Here is a 20,675-nt window from a genome sequence, read left to right as displayed (position 1 = left end):
TCATTTTGTGGTTTTTTTTAATTTGAATACAAACACTTTTTTATATATATAAATCTATAGTCCACCCTAAATCTGCCTGCTGCGCAGACATCAGTCTTTCCTCTATTCCTGTTCACACCGTCCATAATGGAGCACTGGATGCAAAGAACTCTCACTTCTGCATCTCACTCATAGATACGTCGGGGCTCAGTCAGTACAACGCCGCCCTCCTTCATGGCATTCCGGAATCGTTGCACCTGCAAGTCCAAGCCATTGTTAAAACAAAACATAATATGCCAAAAAACACAACTATTAAACAATCCTGCTCAAGCAAGCACAGAATCTGGCCTACGTAGTCCAGTGACTGAACACAAATTGTCCTGTTGCTTCATGAACATAAGAACGTGAGCGGACCGCTGGGCATGACGGATCCCTGGTCTGACCCAGCAGAGGCATTGCTTATGTTCTTATGCTGGGTCAGACCAGGGGGTCCATCATGCCCAGCAGTCCGCTCACGCGGCAGCCCATCAGGTCCAGGACCTATATAATAGCCCTCTATCTTAAACCCTTCTATCCCCTTTTCCTTCAGGAAATTGTCCAATTCCTTCTTGAACTCCAATACCGTACTCTGCCCTATCACACCCTCCGATTGCTTCCTCCATCTTCACTCTATACATCAGACACAAAAAAGCAAACGGGGGAAATGACATGCGTTCTGGTGATAAAACTAGAAAGCATCCTTCACTGTTATAAACTCAGGACCATTTCCAAGGAGGGATCCTTTTTTTTTTTTTTTTTTTTTTTTTTTTTGTATACAGGAGGTTCCTTCCCTCTCATGAAACTGAGGGACTAGTGGGCCTGAACAAGATTTAGGGCTCCTTTTACAAAGCTGCGTTAGGGAAAGTGCGCGCTACACTGCCCCGCGCGCTAGACCTTAACGCCGGCATTGAGCTGGCGTTAGTTCTAGCCGCGTAGCGCGCGGTAATTTCCTGCGTGCGCTAGTGCACCTTAGTAAAAGGAGCCCTTAGTTGGCAGAAAATGCACAACTAGGCCAGAGCAAGACATTTTCTGGGTAAGAAATCTTACTTTCAGTCAGGCAGTGTTTGTAAATGTTGGAAGTTTGTGAAATTCTTAATTCTAAGGTCATTTTATCTAGATGATATCTAATTTTACTATGTTTTTGTTTTCTGTATTGTAAACTGCTTGGATTTCTCTCATTTCAGATAAAATAGTAGGTCAATTATACTACTACTAGTGCCGAAATGCATGGTTCACAAAAGGCACAATGGATCAAGTTGCACCTTCTTGGAAAGAAGCATTTCGTCCCTCATCACAACCTCAAGGGTATTCTAGAGCATTTAGGATGAGTGAAATGAAAGCGAGACATGTTGCTGTGGGACTCTCGGGAGACAGCGACTGACTATGAGTGTTAAGCCTCTACCTCACTACATACACTCTTATTTGGCAATAATCGTATTTATTAAAAATCAACAAGCAAAAGGACACTTATGCTTTGAAGTTGTATATTACCAAGGTTAAATTCTTTAGACATGAAACTACATGCAGCATCGAAAGATCCCAGTACAGAGCTGCCTCAGTTCCATTGCTGAGATACACAACAGAGAGCTAACCAATAATTTAAGATACTGAAGTGGATAGACTTAGTAGATAAGGAGAGGTTGTTCACCCTCTCCAAGGTAGGGAGAACGAGAGGGCACTCTCTAAAGTTGAAAGGGGATAGATTCCGTACGAACGTAAGGAAGTTCTTCTTCACCCAGAGAGTGGTAGAAAACTGGAACGCTCTTCCAGAGTCTGTTATAGGGGAAAACACCCTCCAGGGACTCAAGACAAAGTAGATAAAGACAGGTTATTCACCCTCTCCAAGGTAGGGAGAACGAGAGGGCACTCTCTAAAGTTGAAAGGGGATAGATTCCGTACAAACGTAAGGAAGTTCTTCTTCACCCAGAGAGTGGTAGAAAACTGGAACGCTCTTCCAGAGTCTGTTATAGGGGAAAACACCCTCCAGGGACTCAAGAAAAAGTAGATAAAGACAGGTTATTCACCTTCTCCAAGGTAGGGAGAACGAGAGGGCACTCTCTAAAGTTGAAAGGGGATAGATTCCGTACAAACGTAAGGAAGTTTTTCTTCACCCAGAGAGTGGTAGAAAGCTGGAACACTCTTCCAGAGGCTGTTATAGGGGAAAACACCCTCCAAGGATTCAAGACAAAGTTGGACAAGTTCCTGCTCAACTGGAAAGTAAAAAGGCAAGGCTGGGCTCATTTAGAGCACTGCTCTTTGACCTAGGGGCCACCGCGTGAGCAGACTGCTGGGCACGATGGACCGCTGGTCTGACCCAGCAGCAGCAATTCTTATGTTCTTACTTCATATTTCTGGGAGAGCTTTATGACTTACTGTAAATGGTATGCATGTATATGGCAACAGATGGAAGAAAATCTCGATGGGGCACGTATCATCTTTAAATTGAGCCGCATTTACTATAGGTCAAGTTCTGCAATATCTGGCTAAATCTTTTTACATATCAGCACAAAGGTGTCCTTGTAAAATCCATCTATTTCTAGTTGTAAATTTTAAAAATATCATGAGCGCACACTTTCCTATCAGGCCGCTACCTGGGATAAGGAGTTTAAACATCTATTATTATCTTCTGCTTCTTATTTACATTTTAGGAAACAATTAAAAACTTATTTGTTCTCCAAATACTAGTAGAATTAGTAATAGACTTTCAAGTTCCTTCATCCATTTGTAGTCTTATTATTAATCTTTTGTTAACTGCATAGATTAACTTAACGGTTATATGGTCTAGATCAGTGGTTCCCAACTCTGTCCTGGAGGACCCCCAGGCCAGTCGGGTTTTCAGGATATCCCTAATGAATATGCATGGAGCAGATTTGCATGCCTGGCACCTCCATTATATGCTGATCTCTCTCATGCATATTCATTAGGGCTAGCCTGAAAACCCGACTGGCCTGGTGGTCCTCCAGGACAGGGTTGAGAACCACTGGTCTAGAAATTGCTTTTATGTTATGTTTTACTAAAGTTCAGTGCGTGCTAAAATGGGCTTCTTAGCATTTACCACACTCTATTTTTCTTTTTTTTTTTACACACATATATGTTACATTTCAAAAGTTCAACCTTATAAGCTGCTGTGATGCGCGAATTTGAAAGATGACACAACAAATCCATAAATCAACTAACTGAAATCTTGCAAAGGACAAGGCAGACAGGTTTTTGTTGTTTTTTTTAAAGTACTTGCCCCCTCATGATGGAATTCACAGGGGATGACACTATACACCATGTAGCTGATGCCTGCCTCCAGGCAGCGCTGGGCCAGCACACGCCCCACACTCTCACTGGCTACTGCGTCCCGGGTGCTGTAGAGATGTTTCTTCACAGCCCATTCTTGAGTAGAGGCGGATACGACCACATGGCCGTCACAGTGCTCCACAAATGCTGTCACGTGGTTTTGAGTGCGCTCAAAGCGCAACCTGAGGCAAGAGATGCAAAGAAACATTAGTCGGGTTGGGAAAAACCCAAAAAGTGAAAGATACTACGGTGAAGAATAAGCTGGAAATTGAATGCTGGATATATCTGTGAAAAATGGGCAGGCTTTGTGGATAAACAATGTTATCCATACAATGTAGTCAGAATAAGCAAGGGTCAAAGCAAGTCAGCCCTCAGGACACATCAAGCCAGTCAGGTTTTCAGGATATCCATAATGAATATGCATGAGATGAATAGTCATACAAGGAGGTAGTGCAGGCAAATTTATCTCTTGCATATTCATAGTGGGTATCCTGAAAACCTGACTGGCTAGGTGTGTTCCAAGGACTGGATTAAGAACCCCTGGGTCAGAGGGATGTGAGGCTGTAATGATCTTGAAATTCCAGCCTCCTGCTCTGCTGGGATCAGGGGACTCCCCTCCTCCCCCAATCCTCAAACTACTGGTTCCACCAGACCTCCAACATAGTCATGGCTCCCAGTGCGGCCCTCACGATGAAAAGTGTGCTCACTTCTCTCCTATGAAACCCAACATGTATCCATATCGCAAGGATTGCATTCCCTTTGTGCAAAAATTGACCCTCTCCACATAAAATTTAGGTTGCAATTAGGAACCCAGGCTCCCAGTGTGTCAAGATCCTCCAATAATTTCTCATAGTCTTATATTTTAACCACTCTGAATAGTAAAAACAGCAAATGACAGTAGAAGTTGACAATGCAGCCTATCCCATCTGTCCTTATCCTACATCACCTGCAAATCTGGCCATGTCACTCATGTCTCCTTTTCCCAGATCATTAATTAATGTGTTAAATACCAGACCCAATAAGAGCCCTGGGACATGCCCCTATTTACCTTTCTTGGGAGAGCTGACCATTTTAAAGGATATTAATCAAAGAATAGGACTAACCAATTACTAGTGCACAAAAGAACTGTTTTTGACCTCCTAGTGAATCTTATGAAGGAGTTTAATCAAATGTTTACTGAAAAACCAGATACACTGTGTCACTTGGCTCCACCCTTATTGTAGGAATGTCACACAAGAAACACACACGCAGTCTTAGAGTCGGGATGGAGGCGCTCTAAATGGATGGTCTCTCCCCCTTTTATTGAGAATCATAGCTCCATTAATTACTTAGCTAATGCTCTACAAGGTTATAATTTCATAATGTATTTACAGTGAGGATTAGACCAAGGTAATTAATTGTTTACATATTTCATGTGCTTCTCAAAGCTACTATCTCAATGAATACATATGAATACATAATAACAGTTACAATAAAGTGATTCCCAATGTGTACATTTCTGATATGTCTCAAATCTTACTATAGCATGTGACAGTCCAAAGGTTATAATGCATGCTCCTTAAACTCTCTTGATTAGCCTAACTCAGGGCCTGCTCAGGCAAAGTCTGATTGTTGCCCATATAAGGGATGCTTAAACAAGATAAGAGATAAGATAAGGGTAAACCTGTGTCAGATTAATATGTGTCAAGAGTCTTGTGACAAAAGGTAGAGGGATAGTTTCTAGATCATATTTCTCTTTAGCTATAAATTACAATATTATTATTAAGACTTAGCTAAAAGGAAAGATTTATAAACTATAAAGAATTTTACCTCATGCAAAATTTTTTTAATAAGACATTAACTACTTTTTCTGAGGCCCTCCAAGTACTTACAAATCCAAAATGTGGCCCTGCAAAGGGTTTGAGTTTGAGACCACTGGGCTAGATGCACCTCACAACAGATGCACGCAGAGACAGCAGGTGCTATCAGATGCACGAGTACAGAGCACAGGGGCAGTCAAAGGCTGAGTGGTGGATGAAACCGCAACCAAAGACACTGCCACCTGAAGACAGAGAGGGGCAGTGGGAAAGTACAACATGGTAGAGGTGGGGGATGGGGAAGACCCCACCACTTGAAGATTGGAGTTACTGGCTACAAGCAGATGATAGGAAGTTGGGAGGGAGCTGAAGGGGAGAAAAGAATGGATGAAAGAAATGGTGCCCCTACCATCATTACATAAGCACTGGCAAAGTAGGGAGGGGGTAAGCTCTTTTCTATTTATTTTCTCTCTAGATACCCTTTCATTTTTGTTTATTAAGTAAATCTTTATTTTATTTTTTTAAGGAAGCAACTTTTCACAGCACTTGTTAGCCTTGTTGGCAAACGTATGGTCATCTTTTGAACCAATGCTACTTAAGAATAGATATTACCAGCTGGTGCCATGTAAAAGCAGGCATTACTCACCTATGCCAAAACTTTCGGCTTGGCCATAGCGTCGCCCAACCACGATCTTTTCTCGCCACTTCCATGCGCTCCAGATTGCGTGGATTGCGGTTCACAAAATGCGAGCTCACTACCTCATTTTCCCTTGTGTCTACTTTGCTTTCGGGATACTGCTGTACATTAGCCCCAGCTGCCAGGAAGCGAACTTATGAGACAGAAAGAGGGAAAAACAGAACTTTTTTAAGCCAAGTCCCTGCAAGTTTTGGTGAATTCATGCTCTATAAGGACACACATTTCTCATAAAATACAACATTTGCATAGCCCAAATTAACCAAACAGTGCTGCAAAAATTCCCTGTCTATGCTGAACTGCCAATATTCAGCACAACCACCTAAGCTAACCAGATAAAGGAGACTACATAAATTGCAGTCCTATCTTTATTTCGATTATCAGATAAATGTTGAGCATTGTACATAATTGGATAAGTGCAGGCAGGCCGCACATTACCATATATGGACATGGCCCAGCATTAAACATGTTACATTTATTAGCTTAATCTACTGCCTTCCAGACAAGCCATAAAGGCAGTTTACAAAACTAAAATCAGGAACAGAAAAGAACTCTATAATATAAATAGGATAGTGACACAGTGACAGAATTCATCACCGTTCCCGTCCCCGTCTCCACGGATAACCATGAGAAACCATCCCCATATCATTCTTTAAGGAGAGAGGGAAGAATCAGAGTATGAATGGGCCCAGCCACTGACCCTCAAGCCTTGCATTGAAGAATGCTGGTGTAGAAGGTCTGAGGTTGAGATAGACACTAAAGAATGACAGTCTCTGGTATCCAGAGCAGATATTGTGATGTCATAATGCCTCATTCCACCAATGCCTAAGAGCCAACCTCATCAGTGATGTCACAATGGCTTCATTATCCTATACTTGGCTCACATAAGAATCAGAGTATGAATGGACATAGCCACTGACCCTCAAGCCTTGCATTGAAGAATGCTGGTGTAGAAGGACTGAGGTTGAGAGAGATACTAAAGAATGACACAGGATGGTTTCCTGGAGTAATCCGCAGGGACGGGAACGATGATGAATTCTGTCACCGTGTCATTCTCTAGTATAAAGTTAGGAAAGGGAAAGAGGGCATAGAGCACCATGGGTATATTCAGTCAGTGGTTTAAAAAAATGCTGACCACCGCTGGCTGAGTATCTGCTCCATTGGGTATACCAAACCCTATATTACATTACATTACATTAGTGATTTCTATTCCGCCAATACTTTGCAGTTCAAGGCGGATTACAAAATAAATTATCTGGCCATTTCCAGAGGAATGTTGGAAATTACACAGCGGATACATTTCTTATTTATTTAACATATTAACATAGTAGATGACGGCAGATAAAGACCCGAATGGTCCATCCAGTCTGCCCAACCTGATTCAATTTAAATTTTTTTAATTTTTTCTTCTTAGCTATTTCTGGGCAAGAATCCAAAGCTCTACCCGGTTCTGTGCTTGGTTTCCAACTGCCGAGATCTCCGTTAAAACCTACTCCAGCCCATCTAAACCCTCCCCAGCAAATCCTCCACCAAATGGCCATATACGGACACAGACCGTGCAAGTCTGCCCAGTACTGGCCTTAGTTCAATATTTACTATTATTTTCTTATTCTAGATCCTCTGTTCATCCCACGCTTTTTTGAACTCCGTCACCGTTTTCCTCTCCACCACCTCTCTTAGGAGCGCATTCCAGGCATCCACCACCCTCTCCGTAAAGTAGAATTTCCTAACATTGCTCTTGAATCTACCACCCTTCAACCTCAAATTATGTCCTCTGGTTTTACTATTTTCCTTTCTCTGGAAAAGATTTTGTTCTACGTTAATACCCTTCAATATCTGAACGTCTGAATCATATCTCCCCTGTCCCTCCTTTCCTCTAAGGTAGACATATTCAGGGCTTCCAGTCTCTCCTCATACATCTTCTGGCGCAAGCCTCCTATCATTTTCGTCGCCCTCCTCTGGACCGCCTCAAGTCTTCTTACGTCTTTCGCCAGATACGGTCTCCAAAACTGAACACAATACTCCAAGTGGGGCCTCACCAATGACCTGTACAGGGGCATCAACACCTTCTTCCTTCTACTGTCTACGCCTCTCTTTATACAGCCCAGCATCCTTTCTTATTTCTACAAAATCAATAATAACATACTGTAATCAACTACAAGCAATCGGTTCTTTTTCCACGAACTTGCAAAGGTTCCTTCAGCATTCACATCGCAGGGAGCTCTTCCCTCATAATTAATCAACAGCTGAATCATGATTTTCTTAAATGCCCCCCCCCCCCCAAGACTTTCATCAGATTCATCGAGGCGTTGTTACTTTTTGCTCTTCCTGTACTGTTCTTTTGCTGACTGTGATTCCATGTCTGGACCATTTGCCATTTTAATCAAAATCATGATTTTCTCTAATGCCATTACCCATGCTGGTTTCCTGGAGTCTGCCGGTGGCAGCCAGCAGCTGCCTGTTGCCCCTCAACAAGGCCATCCCGGTAAACATTACCCAGAGGGATAGCGCACTCTACGCTATCACCACCCCCAGGATGTCTATTTTCTCACTCTAGCTCCCTGCAGGCCGCCATAGGCACGAAAGACACCTTCCGGTTAGCCAGAACCCGCGAGCCAATCGGCTGCCGCGCTCAGTGCCGCCATCTTTATTCGGGGCACGCTCCCTGCCAGAGCAACTTCCGGTCCGGCAATGCGGACACTGACGCGGATTTCCCGGCGACGTGGTTGTTGGGGGTTTGTGGTTTTTTGGTTTTTTTTTACCAGCTGGATTTTGACCCGTTTTCCACGCGAGTCAAAGAATGATGAGGTAATTCCGAAGCGGGAATGGAGAGAGTATAAGAGGGGCTGCCGGAATTAGGTGGAAGAGAGTTATGGGATAGCCTAGGGAGGGGGGAGTGCCTACATTTCCAAAATTTTGGGGTGCGCTAAACACCATACAAATTAATGTTTTCTTCACCTCCTTCGAAATTCTATGCCACTGCCTTTGTTCTCATACAAAATGTTGGTGTCCCCCCCTCCCCCCACTTCATCACCTATTCAGGTATCCACTCTGCCGAAAGTTTTGGGTGAAGGAGGGCAATAAAGTAATTATCGGCATGTAGAAAGGATGGATAAAGTTTTTGAGGGGTTTCAGGAGAATGACTCAATGCATTGGGAGTGGAAGAGTAAGCCAATGGTTCTAGCTGATGACTGGGGAAGCCCAATTCAAAGCCCAATTCAAATGTGGTAAAATTTTAGAGCAGCTAACCTGTGAGTTTGATTCCCTTCAGCTCTTTCTTGCTCCAGATACAAAATAAAGTACCTGTCTAAAATATATAAACTGCTTTGATTGTGACCATACAGAAACCCCCTCAAACAAACTGGTATGTCAAGTCCCATCCCCTTTACACCATGATCAGGCACCAACACTGAATATCTTGTTCTGTATGGTAGGCTATCATTTATCCAGGATAGGACTGCGTTATTTGCAGACCTCTTTGTCCGGTTAACTTATCCAGTTGTACTGAATATCAGTACTTAACTGCATAAGTGATGACTCTGCCTCCCACATACCACCTACAAAATCACCAGCTTTTTGTTTTGCAGTTAGTGCTGATTCAGCTTCACTAATGGTTAAGTGCAGCTGTCAGCGGGTAGCCCTAGTTAAATTGCTTTTAATATTGACCCGTTAGATTTATCATTGTCTCTCCAAAATCAGTCTGAACATAAGAATTGCCGCTGCTGGGTTAGACCAGTGGTCCATCGTGCCCAGCAGTCCGCTCACGCGGCGGCCCCCAGGTCAAAGACCAGTGCTCTAAATGAGTCTAGCCTCACCTGCATACGTTCCAGTTTAGCAGAAACTTGTCCAACTTTGTCTTGAATCCCTGTAGGGTGTTTTCTCTTATAACAGACTCTTGAAGAGATTCCAGTTTTCTACCACTCTCTGGGTGAAGAACTTCCTTATGTTTGTATGGAATATATCCCCTTTCAACTTTAGAGAGTGCCCTCTCGTTCTCCCTTCCTTGGAGAGGGTGAACAATCTGTCTTTATCTGCTAAGTCTATTCCCTTCAGTATTTTGCATGTTCCGATCATGTCCCCTCTCAGTCTCCTCTTTTCAAGGGAGAAGAGGCCCAATTTCTCCAATCTCTCTCTGTTCAGCAACTCCTCTATCCCCTTAACCATTTTAGTCGCTCTTCTATTTGAAAGCCTCCAAAAAGTCTCATTGACGCCAGGTTGTTAGCCAAGTGTCCGCAGATAGGAGGCAGGCTAACAGACTATTGGAGGGAGTGGGTGCACATCAGTTCCAATTGGTGGGTGCCAGACATGATCCAGAATTTATCAATTCAAGTTCTGGCACTCCCTTAGCAAACCATTTTGTGAATTCATCGACCAGACAACTGGAAAATGCAGCCAAAGTCCAAGCAACAGTGCATGGGCTGTTAATAATTTAAGGCATAAAGCCCATGCCGCCTGAAGAATTAAGCTTGAGCAGATGCTCTATATATTTAGTTGTACCCAAGAAAGACTCACAAGATTGGAGACCGATTCTGGATCTAAAGTCAGTGCGGCCTTGAAAGTGTCACAGTTCTGCATGGAAACCATCCGATCAGTCATTGCAGCATTCATCCCAAGGGAATTCCTGGTATCCTTGGCATACCTCCACATTCCAATTTATCCAGACTTCCGAGATTTCATGTGCTAGGGAGTGCTTTGTGAAATTTGAGCCTTCTTACATGCTGACTTTATTTCAATACATCCATGTTAGTCTCTACACTATTCATTTAGATAAATTAGAGCTGCATTCTTCCACATAGCTAAGAACATCGCTGTTTAAAAGACAGCTTTTCAACTTGGCTACTTCTCCTTTATGGAATTCTTTGCCAGTAAGAATTAGATGCAAGACAAATTATCTGAAATTTCAAAAATTGCTGAAGTCTTGGTTATTTGAAAAATAGATTAGGTTCCTAAATTTATATTATTTTGTTTGTGAATCTATTTTATAATATGTGCATAATTTGAACTTATTCTAAACTGTTTTTGAGCCATTAGTATAGATGATATATAAAATCACTGTTGTTGGAGCCCTGCTGCTGAGCGCTGACTGCAGTGCCACTGATTCGGCTCTGCTTCTAGGCAGGTTTTGTAAGCAAATATTTTGTTTTTGGTTTTTTTTGGGGGGGAGGAGGAAAGTCTTTTGGGTTGAGAGATTATATGTTGGGGCCACCAAGCCTCTCTTGGCTGTTTTCTCTGGGAGTGGGAGCATCCCAGCCTCAAAAACAAGAGGGGCTTCGCAATCCCAGCCTGTCACCTCCAACTGAGAGATGATGTGATGGAGCTGCCAAATCCCTCTTGCTATATCTTGGCTAGAATGACTTCAAGAAAAATTGTGTGGGGGCAGTGGCTAGTGGTGACTGCTTGAACTTTTTCTTTGGAACAGATAGCTGTGGACTACTTCCGCCAATATCACCCACTTGGAGACGTGGAAGCACAGCTGACGGCAACATTTCCACAGATCACCACTACCACCTCCATTTGAATCGACATGGGAGCAGAGCAGAGAGCAGCCTTTCTCCAGCACCATCATGTTCACTCACTGAATAGCTGTGGGAGCAGAGCAGAGAGCAGCCTATCTCCAGCACCAGCATCTCCACTCGCTGAATAGATGCAGGAGCAGGGCGGATTTCATCCCCACCCTACTCCATAACTATAAATAAAGGGCCATCTTGTTTGATGTGACCGCTGTTCTTTTCAAAAGAGTTTAGGCACTGCACTTCAGGATGGCACGCTGCAGTTACTCTACAGAACACTCAGATGTTAGCAGCAGTGATAAAGATGAAGACATTGTACAACATTTGATTAAAGTTCCTTTCTCTAGCTTAAATGTTGAAGAGAAACAAAGCATTATTTCCAAAGGAAGAAGCACCCCAGATCTTCCGAAGTTAATGCAGGATGGAAAAGAGTTTGTCCGCCACTTCCAGAGAAGTAGGTATGATGCAACAGAGTGGTTAACAGGAAGTGTTACTCTGAATAAACTCTTCTGCTGGCCTTGTCTGCTTTTCAACATTGACAAAGGAACGTGGAACTGCAATGGATTTTCTCAACTGAATAATTTGACAAAATCATGCCAAAAACATGAATGCTCTCTGGCACACTTACGAGCTACTTTGCAGCTCAAAATGTTTGAGCACACTCGTCTTGATCTTCAACTTGATGAACAGCGCGCGCTTGGAATTCTGAAACACAATGAGAAGGTCCAAAGAAACCGAGATGTTTTGAAGAGATTAATTGATGTGATTTGTTTTCTCAGTCAACCAGAACTAGCATTTCAAGGTCACAATGAATCTGCACAGTTGCTCAACAGAGGGAATTACATGCAATTACTTCAATTTTTGTCAAATTATGACTCCATTTTGTGTCAGCACTTGGAAACAACTACGGTTTTCTCAGAAACATCGAACCATATTCAGAATGACATAATCTCGTCAGTTGCTGCAGTGATTGATTCTTCTGTTAAAGAAGAATTAAAGAACTCAACATTTGTTGCTGTCTTGATTGATGAATCTTCTGATGTAGCTAATCTATCTCAACTTTCTGTATCTGTGAGATATGCTACAGATGACAGTGGACCAAAGGAGAGATTTTTGGGATTCATCAATGTGACAGATAGAAGTGCACATGGAATTTCAACACTTATCCTCCGAACTCTTAAGGAATTCAAGTGCTTGGAAAAGCTTGTAGCACAAACATTTGATGGCGCTCCAGAAATGGCTTCAGATTTGTGTGGCATGCAATCCATGATTCGAAAAGAAGCACCGGATGCAATATTTGTTCACTGTTATGCACATATCTTAAATTTAGTACTGAGTCAAAGTGTTGGATATATTCGTCAGTGCAAAATTTTCTTTGCTACTCTACGTGGAATAGCTGCATTTTTCACAAAATCAAATAAGAGAATTCAGTTATTAGATGAGCTTTCAAAAGTAAGAATTCTTACAATGTCTGCTACAAAATGGAATTATAGTTCACAGATTGTCAACATTGTGAAGGAGAATAAAAAAGGATTACTTGCGCTGTTTCAAGATATAATTAATAATGCTCAGGATTGGGATGGCGAAACTGTATCCGCTGCATCAGGTTTTCATCACAGACTTAATGATTTTGAGTTTTCCTTCCTTTTGACAATTTTTGATGCAGTTTTTGCTCGCACAGATGTTTTGTTTTCTGTCTTACAAGCAAAAAGATTTGATATTTCATATTGCCAACAAAAGGTAAAAGACGAAGAAGAATTTTTAAGTGGTCAGAGAGAAAAGTTTCAGGATATATATGAAAGCTTAGAAGAGGACATGGGCCCTCCAAAGAAACGAAGTTGTGGAGCTAATTTTGAAACTAATGCCCAGTACAAATGGTTGTTCTATGAAATAATTGATTGCTTGTTGCTCCAAATCAGAGAGAGGTTTTCTGACATGGTTAAGCTGAAATTTATAGCTCTTCTAGATCCTTCTAAATTTATAACACATGCTAAAGCTTTCCCAGAGGGTGCATTCTCCTCTTTGAAAGAAACATACAGTCGGCATTTTGATTTTGTCAAGCTTAAGAATGAGCTGTCCGTGATGTATACATCTAAAGAGTTCCAAGGGAAATATCCACACGAAATCCGTAAAGTACTAAGAGATACTGGGTTAGGTTCAGTTGGCTTCAGTGAAACTTACAAACTTGTCACACTAATTCTTACAATCCCGAGCACTACAGCTACAGTGGAAAGATCATTCTCTGCTTTAAAAAGGATTGAAAACTATTGCCGGAATACAACAGGGCAGGAGAGACTTTCATCCCTGGCAAAACTATCAATTGAAAAAGAGCTGCTCCTGACGTTAAAGTCAAATACAAAATTCTATGATGATGTCACGGAACATTTTATAAAAAACGAGAGGAGGATGGAATATCAGTTTAAATGAGCATTTTCTGAAAGCTCTTAACTCTACGCATACTTCAGCCCAGGCCATCATTTACTGACAGCTTCTTAACTGGTTCTGTTTCGGGATTTTCATGGATGTTTCAGGCTAATAGACCAGCAAAGCAGCCCAATGCCCTAGTGTTTGCAGTCTTGTTAACTGGTTCTGTTTCCAGTGTTAAGGACATTTTCGTGGATGTTTCAGGCAGCTGTGCCATTGGTTTAGCCCAACGTGACAAATGACTTTTCTTTGTCTACTCTCACTTCTATGTGAGCATGTACTGAAGAAGGAATGGGTGACAAGGCAAAGCTCATTTTATTTTGCTGCATGCACCCTGGAGGTCGTGTGTCTGTTGCTCCTTACGTTTGCATCTTGTTTGTGGGTACATAGTACCATTACTTCTTATCATTTCTATAACGCTTCTAGACATACGCAGCTCTGTACATCAAAACATAGAAGAGCCAGTTCCTGCTCAAAAGAGCTTACAGTCTAGTCAAGACAGACAAACTGGACACATTGCTCCTAGTGGGGGAACCATATACAGCTGCATTATGAGGTCATCAAGAATTCTGGGCATGACCTAGCAAGATGCATTGTGATGTCACTGAACATTCAGACAGCTTCTACTACTACCAATCATTTCTATAGTGCCACTAGACATACGTAGCGCTGTACATCAAAACACAGAAGAGACAGTCACTGCTCAAAAGAGCTTACAGTCTAATCAAGACTGACAAACTGGATAAGAAGGTGCATCAATATATAGTGGTCAGGTGGGGGAATTACAGTTACTTGACAACTTGCTTCAGCTTCAGAATATCACAGAACGTCTGTATTACTCAAAGTTTTTGATAGAATCTGCAGTTCTACACCATATAATGCCAGTCTGTGTATAACTCTGAGGGATACATTTTGGAAAGGTGGTGGTGATGCAGAGCTTCTGTTTCTTCACATCAACACAGAAGGCAAAAGGAGAAGTGGCACATGTTATAGGTGACTCAGAAAGAGACCAAGAAGTGACCAATAGTGAGTATATTAACTTTGATTAAAGGTAGATATTGCTCCAATGTTTAGCATAAAAACATAAGAATAGCCTTACTGGGTCAGACCAATGGTCCAGTAACCTGTTCTCACGGTGGCTAATCCAGGTCACTAGTACCTGGCCAAAACCCAAGGAATAGCAACATTCCATGCTACCGATCCAGGGCAAGCAGTAGCTTCCCCCATGTCTTTCTCAATAACAGACTATGGACTTTTCCTCCAGGAAATTGTCCAAACCTTTCTTAAAACTAGCTACGGTAACTGCTTGGTCCTCAAGGGCCACAATCCAATTGGGGTTTCAGGATTTCCCCAATGAATATGCATGGAAATCTATTTGCATTGCATTGCTTGCAGATAGATCCCATGCATATTCATTGTGGAAATCCTGAAAACCCAACTTGGCAAAGGCTGGTGTTGGACACCCCTGGTTTAGCACATCTACTGAATCCCCTGCTATAAATATCACCATACACCACTGTTTCTCATCTTTAAAGTTTCAAGTTCCATACTGATAATCTACAACTGCATAACCTAATCAGTAATGACAGAATTTGATAGGTTTTTTGTTTTGTCCTAAATTCCTCTTTATATTTTAATGTGGGTTTTATTGCCAGCCTTTATTGCTGTATCAGATTATATACTATCCGCTTATATTTTATGCATAATTTTAATAAAAATTTGTTCCAGCTGTAATAGATCAGTAGTTATCAAATCCTATCTAAGCTGATTCATTCCTTATATGAGAACATAAGAATTGCCGCTGCTGGGTTAGACCAGTGGTCCCTCGTGCCCAGCAGTCCATTCATGCGGCGGCCTTCTGGTTAAAGACCAGCGCTCTAACTTAGACTAGCCCTACCTCCGTACATTCAGCAGGAACTTTGTCTTGAGTCCCTGGAGGGTGTTTTCCCCTATGACAGACTCCGGAAGAGCGTTCCAGTTTTCTACCACTCTCTGGGTGAAGAAAAACTTCCTTACGTTCGTACGGAATCTATCCCCTTTCAATTTTAGAGAGTGCCCTCTCGTTGTTCATTTTATATCAGTGGTGATAACAAAATACATGATTGAATTGATATTCACTTTACATTCTGTTATCAGTGGAGTATCTCACCCTATGCTTATGCAGACCATGCTTCTTTTACCAATTTGTGTATTCAGTTTCAAGAAGATGCAATACAAAGATTTAGAGTTTTTTCATTTGCTTTTTTTGAATGACTAATCTAAAGCTAATTTCCATGAATGTCAATGGTCTAAATCCCCCAGTAAAAAAAAAAGTACATTTCTTTATAACTTAAGAAAGAAAATTCCAATATAGTTATACTGCAAAAATCACATATAAAAAGAATATCAGATTTAAACCTGAGTACCTAATGCGAGTCATAAGAAAATATCTACCATCTTGTTCTTTGAGGTCTGAATTAGAGAATGACACGGTGACAAAATTCATCACCGTTTCAGTCCCTGCGGATAACTGCGGGAAATAATCCCATGTCATTTTCTAGTGTCTGTTTCAGCCTCGGTTCTTCTACACCAGCATTCTTCAAAGCAAAGCTTGTGGGACAGTGGTTGTGGCCATTCATACTCTGATTCTTATGTGAGCCAAGGATAATGAAGCCATTGTGACATCACTGATGTGATTGGCTCTTAGGCACTGGTGGAATGAGGCATTATGACATCACAATATCTGCTCTGGATACCAGAGACTGTCATTCTGTAGTGTCTGTTTCAGCCTCAGTCCTTCTACACTAGCATTCTTCAAAGCAAAGCTTGCGGGTCAGTGGTTGTGGCCATTCATACTCTGATTCTTATGGGAGCCAAGGATAATGAAGCCATTGTGACATCACTGATGTGATTGGCTCTTAGGCACTGGTGGAATGAGGCATTATGACATCACAATATCTGCTCTGGAATGTTGCTGCTCAATCTCAGCATTCTTCAAAGCAAAGCTTGCGGGTCAGTGGTTGTGGCCATTCATACTCTGATTCTTCCCTCTCTCCTTAAAGAATGACATGAAGATGGTTTCCCGCGGTTATCCGCGGGGACGGGAACGGTGATGAATTTTGTCTCCGTGTCATTCTCTAGTCTGAATCTGTCATGAGCTTAAGCCTTGAGCATGGGTGTGAGGTGCATTATAAAAAAAGCATTCTTTAAAGTGTTGAATATATTTAATTTTCCACATTCAGGGCCTGATTCTATATATGGTTCCTAAAAAATCAGCACCGACTAGAACAGTGCTTACCTTTTATAGAATCGCACTCACCTCCTCTTTTACTAAGGTGCACTAACCGATTAGCGTGCACTAAATGCTAAGGCATCCATAGACTAACATGCATGCGCTAAATCGATTAGCGCACCTTAGTAAAAGAGGGCCTAAGTGCCAATGCATCGTATAACTTTTAGGTGCACCCATTTAAGGCAGGTAAAACCAGGCCTAAACGCCTGCTCCTAATTTGTATGCTGATCAGACATATTCTGTAATAACGAGCATAACTTTTAGGATTGCCTATAATTTTACCCATGATCCTCCCTTGGTCATTCGTGTACTGCGACTGGCGCATACTTTTTATAGAATTGCATTTTCCAAATTGTGCATATAGCTTTAAGTTAGTGCCGCTGCAATTGGTGTCAGTTACAGGTTTTAATTGCCCATTATCAGTGCCAGTAAGGCCAATCAATTTGCGCACAAAACTTAAGGCACCATATACAGAATTTGGGGGTCAGTGGATATTAAAAGGTGTTTGGATTAAGGATTTAGATATAAAATATGATGATATTGAATGTCTTTTTTTTTCTGGTCCAAAGTATATAGGCCAACTCACTCCACCAATATGACTCGGTCCCTATATGTTTATGTTTATTAAGATTTATTATACCGCTCTTGCATATCACTGACCTAAGTGGTTTACAATGCAACAATTGATTAAGGAAAGAAACTCAATTGACGATAGGAAAGATAGAGATAAGATACGTAAGCATTCAATGAGGATGAAAACAAAGATTACATTAAAAATAAAAATACTAGTTAATTATAAATTAAAAAGATTAAGAAATTAAAATTAATTAAAAAGCGGCCCGTCCCGGAGAACGTACGGAAGACAAAAAAAATTTATTTATTTTTTTTAACTAAACTAATGAAAACAAAATAAAACGGCGATTCGTGAAGAAAAAACACCAACCGCGGTCGTAGAGAAGGCAAAAAGTGAACGAAGTTGAACGCAGAAAGTCAAAGAAGGACTTCTCGGCTCCGCAGAAAACTAAGAACCGAGGAGACGCGCCCTGTGCTGGGCGGGAAGGCACTCGCGCATGCGCGGTGCGGGCGACTCGAAACTTCTAGTTTCTTCAAGCAAGTCTGCTTGTGAGGCGTCTGCATCGGAGCTCCGTCGGATGACGTCACCCACATGTGAGAATAGGCTGCCTGCTTGTCCTGGGATAAAGCACAGTTATCCACCTCGCTATATTCCTCTTTCTTTCATCCCCCCACTTGTAGGAACAGCATCTGTTCCTCCCATCGGTCTGGGTCTGGGTCTGGGTCCCTTCGGTCGGTCCCTTTCTTTCCCCACCCCCTTCTTTTCCTGGTTATGGGTCCAACATCCATCCATCTCCCCTCCCCTGCACCCTATTGAACCTGCTGGACACCCCTCCCCCCACACACACATTTCTGGTCCACCTCTTCTTCCCCATCCCCCACAGTCTGCCCTCCCTCCCTCCCTCCACGCAGGTCTGGCCTCCTGGATCCCCCCTCACTTACCGAAGTAGCAGTGGTGGCAGCTGGTGCTGCTGCTTCAGATAAGGGAGGGTCAGGGGGGGTTGCGGCTTAGGATTGCTACCGCTGCTTCGGGGCTGGAGGGAGGACTGGAGGGAGGGGGGTCATCGCTCATGACTGCTGTTGCCGCTTCGGGCCTTGCTTTGGGGCTAGAGGGAGGGGGGGTTCACGGCTCAGGACTGCTGTCACTGCTTTGGGGCAGGAGAGAGGGAGGAGGGTTTGTGGCTTAGGACCACTGCCACTGCTACTTTGGGGGCTGGAGGGAGGACAATTTTTTTTGCCAGTTGGGTGTGAGTGCCGGTTGCTTGAGTACCAGCTAATTGGGATTCTACTGTATATTTCATTGTACTACAGAATTATCACTTTAATAAGATCAATGCACCCTCAACTTGATATGCAAGAAAAAGATCTCAAACCTTGTGATATTTTAATCTTTATTGTCTTGCAGATGATTTTAGGTAACTGGAAAAATTCACATATGTTGGATGTTACATTTTGATGGAATACAGTCTGCATGATATACAAATTTGAATTAAAATCTGCTGAAAAAAGCAACAACTCGCATGCCATCCTTAAGACTTGCAAACCTTTGGAACTTTATTTAAAACAGGACTTGTTATCATATTGACATTCTTGATATGGATATACAAAGGATCAAGGAGATAAAGTGATCTCATTTTTTCACCTTCTGACATCAAGTGAAACTTTTGTATAGTGTCTTTTTTTTTTTTTTTTTTGAAAATGTATTTGAATCCGTATTGTTCATATCAATTTATTGATGCATCATTTTGCATAATTGTATTATAATTTTATAAAATTAAATGAAAAGATTGGAACTTAAAACTATAGCTAATGGGTCAGGTTTCTTAATCCCAACACAACCCACATAAATGAGAAATATGTTCTTTTTCTTTTACATTTCTGTGTAACAGAGGAACTTGTGTGTTGATTTGGGGCACACTATATACATAAAATATGAATTTTAAAAAACATGCATTAATTTGAGATGAATAATTGAAACTTGAGTATTTAACCATATTATATTTACAGCCATAGTTTTTGTTTTTGTTGATACAATTCAATTTTTTTAATCTTATCCTTATTGCCATTCTCTTAACACTTCAAACATTGTCAGCGTTTGAAGTGTGTTAAGTTTAAGAGATTTAAGGTTTCCTTGAAATCAAGGTGACTCGGCTTTCTGAAGAAGCGTCAGTGAAACACGGCTCGTGTCAAAGCCGAGGTTTATCCCTGTTACTTCACCAAGCTAACATATTTATAAATGATCTTGAAATCGAAACAAGTAAGGTGATTAAGGGCTCCTTTTACTGAACCGCAGAAGAGTATTTACCTCGCTGGCCCACGGTAAGAAGATCTTCCATGGTTTAGTAAAACCCAGCGTAAATTTGCGGATTACACAAAATTAATCAAAGTTATTAAAACACGTGGATTGTGAAAAATTACAGGAAGACCTTAAAATTGGAAGGCTATCAACCAGCTGGTGGATCAAGGGTGTCAAAGTCCCTCCTCGAGGGCCGCAATCCAGTCGGGTTTTCAGGATTTCCCCAGTGACTATGCATGAGATCTATTTGCATGCACTGCTTTCATTGTATGCTAATAGATCTCATGCATATTCAATGGGGAAATCCTGAAAACCTGACTGGATTGCGGCCCTTGAGGAGGCCACCCCTGTGCTAGATGAAGTTTAATGTGGACAAATGCAAGAATAATCCAAAGCATAGTTATCAGGTGCTAGGGTCCACCTTAGGAGTTAGACCCAAGAAAAAGAACTAGGGATAGACAATACACTGAAATCTTCTGCCCAGTGTGTGGCAGCAGCCAAAAAAGCAAACAGGACGTTAAGAAATTAGAGAAGGGATGGTAAATAAGACCAAGAATATTATAATACCTCTGTATCACTCCATGGTCTATATTGCATTCATTTCTACACGCTAACCCATTCATAGAGCTTGCGTTAGTGCACCCTAGTAAAAGGAGCCCATAGTGAAATACGGTTTAAAGAAGAGCGAACAAAATGATAAAGGGGATGGAATTTATCTCATATAAGGAAAGGTTAAAGAGGTTAGGGCTCATCTGCTTGGAAAAGAGACAGCTGAGGGGGGATAGAGTTGAGGTCTACAAAATCCTGA

The 20,675-nt window shown here is 41.8% G+C and overlaps 2 protein-coding genes across 6 annotated transcripts in view; one reads left to right on the top strand and one right to left on the bottom strand.

The window, feature by feature from the left end:
• On the bottom strand, positions 1-8,403 carry MRPL18 (mitochondrial ribosomal protein L18). Its single transcript, XM_033920611.1, has 4 exons — positions 8,208-8,403; positions 5,746-5,929; positions 3,254-3,485; positions 1-236 (listed from the first exon to the last, which is right to left on the bottom strand). The coding sequence occupies exons 1-4, from the start codon at positions 8,284-8,286 to the stop codon at positions 165-167; spliced, it is 567 nt and encodes a 188-aa protein (XP_033776502.1). The 5' UTR covers positions 8,287-8,403; the 3' UTR covers positions 1-164.
• Positions 8,404-8,480: 77 nt separating this feature from the next.
• Positions 8,481-20,675, top strand: part of LOC117348422 (apolipoprotein L3-like) — a 28,396-nt gene continuing 16,201 nt past the window's right edge. Inside the window, exons 1-3 of one of the 5 annotated variants that reach the window (XR_004536981.1) lie at positions 8,482-8,601; positions 11,217-14,753; positions 18,977-19,373. Coding sequence is in view for 1 of the 5 variants with exons in the window: in XM_033920563.1 (XP_033776454.1) it covers positions 14,657-14,753 (97 nt within the window). In the remaining 4 variants the exon portion in view is untranslated. Of the gene's footprint in view, positions 8,602-11,212; positions 14,754-18,976; positions 19,374-20,675 lie in introns of those variants that run through there. The other 4 variants (XR_004536980.1, XR_004536982.1, XM_033920563.1 and 1 more) reach the window with 4 other exon arrangements.

The sequence above is a fragment of the Geotrypetes seraphini genome, chromosome 14 (genome assembly GCF_902459505.1).
Source record: "Geotrypetes seraphini chromosome 14, aGeoSer1.1, whole genome shotgun sequence".
Classification (NCBI taxonomy): domain Eukaryota; kingdom Metazoa; phylum Chordata; class Amphibia; order Gymnophiona; family Dermophiidae; genus Geotrypetes; species Geotrypetes seraphini.
Note: the sequence above shows the minus strand (reverse complement) of the source record. Positions and strands in the feature narration are given on the sequence as shown.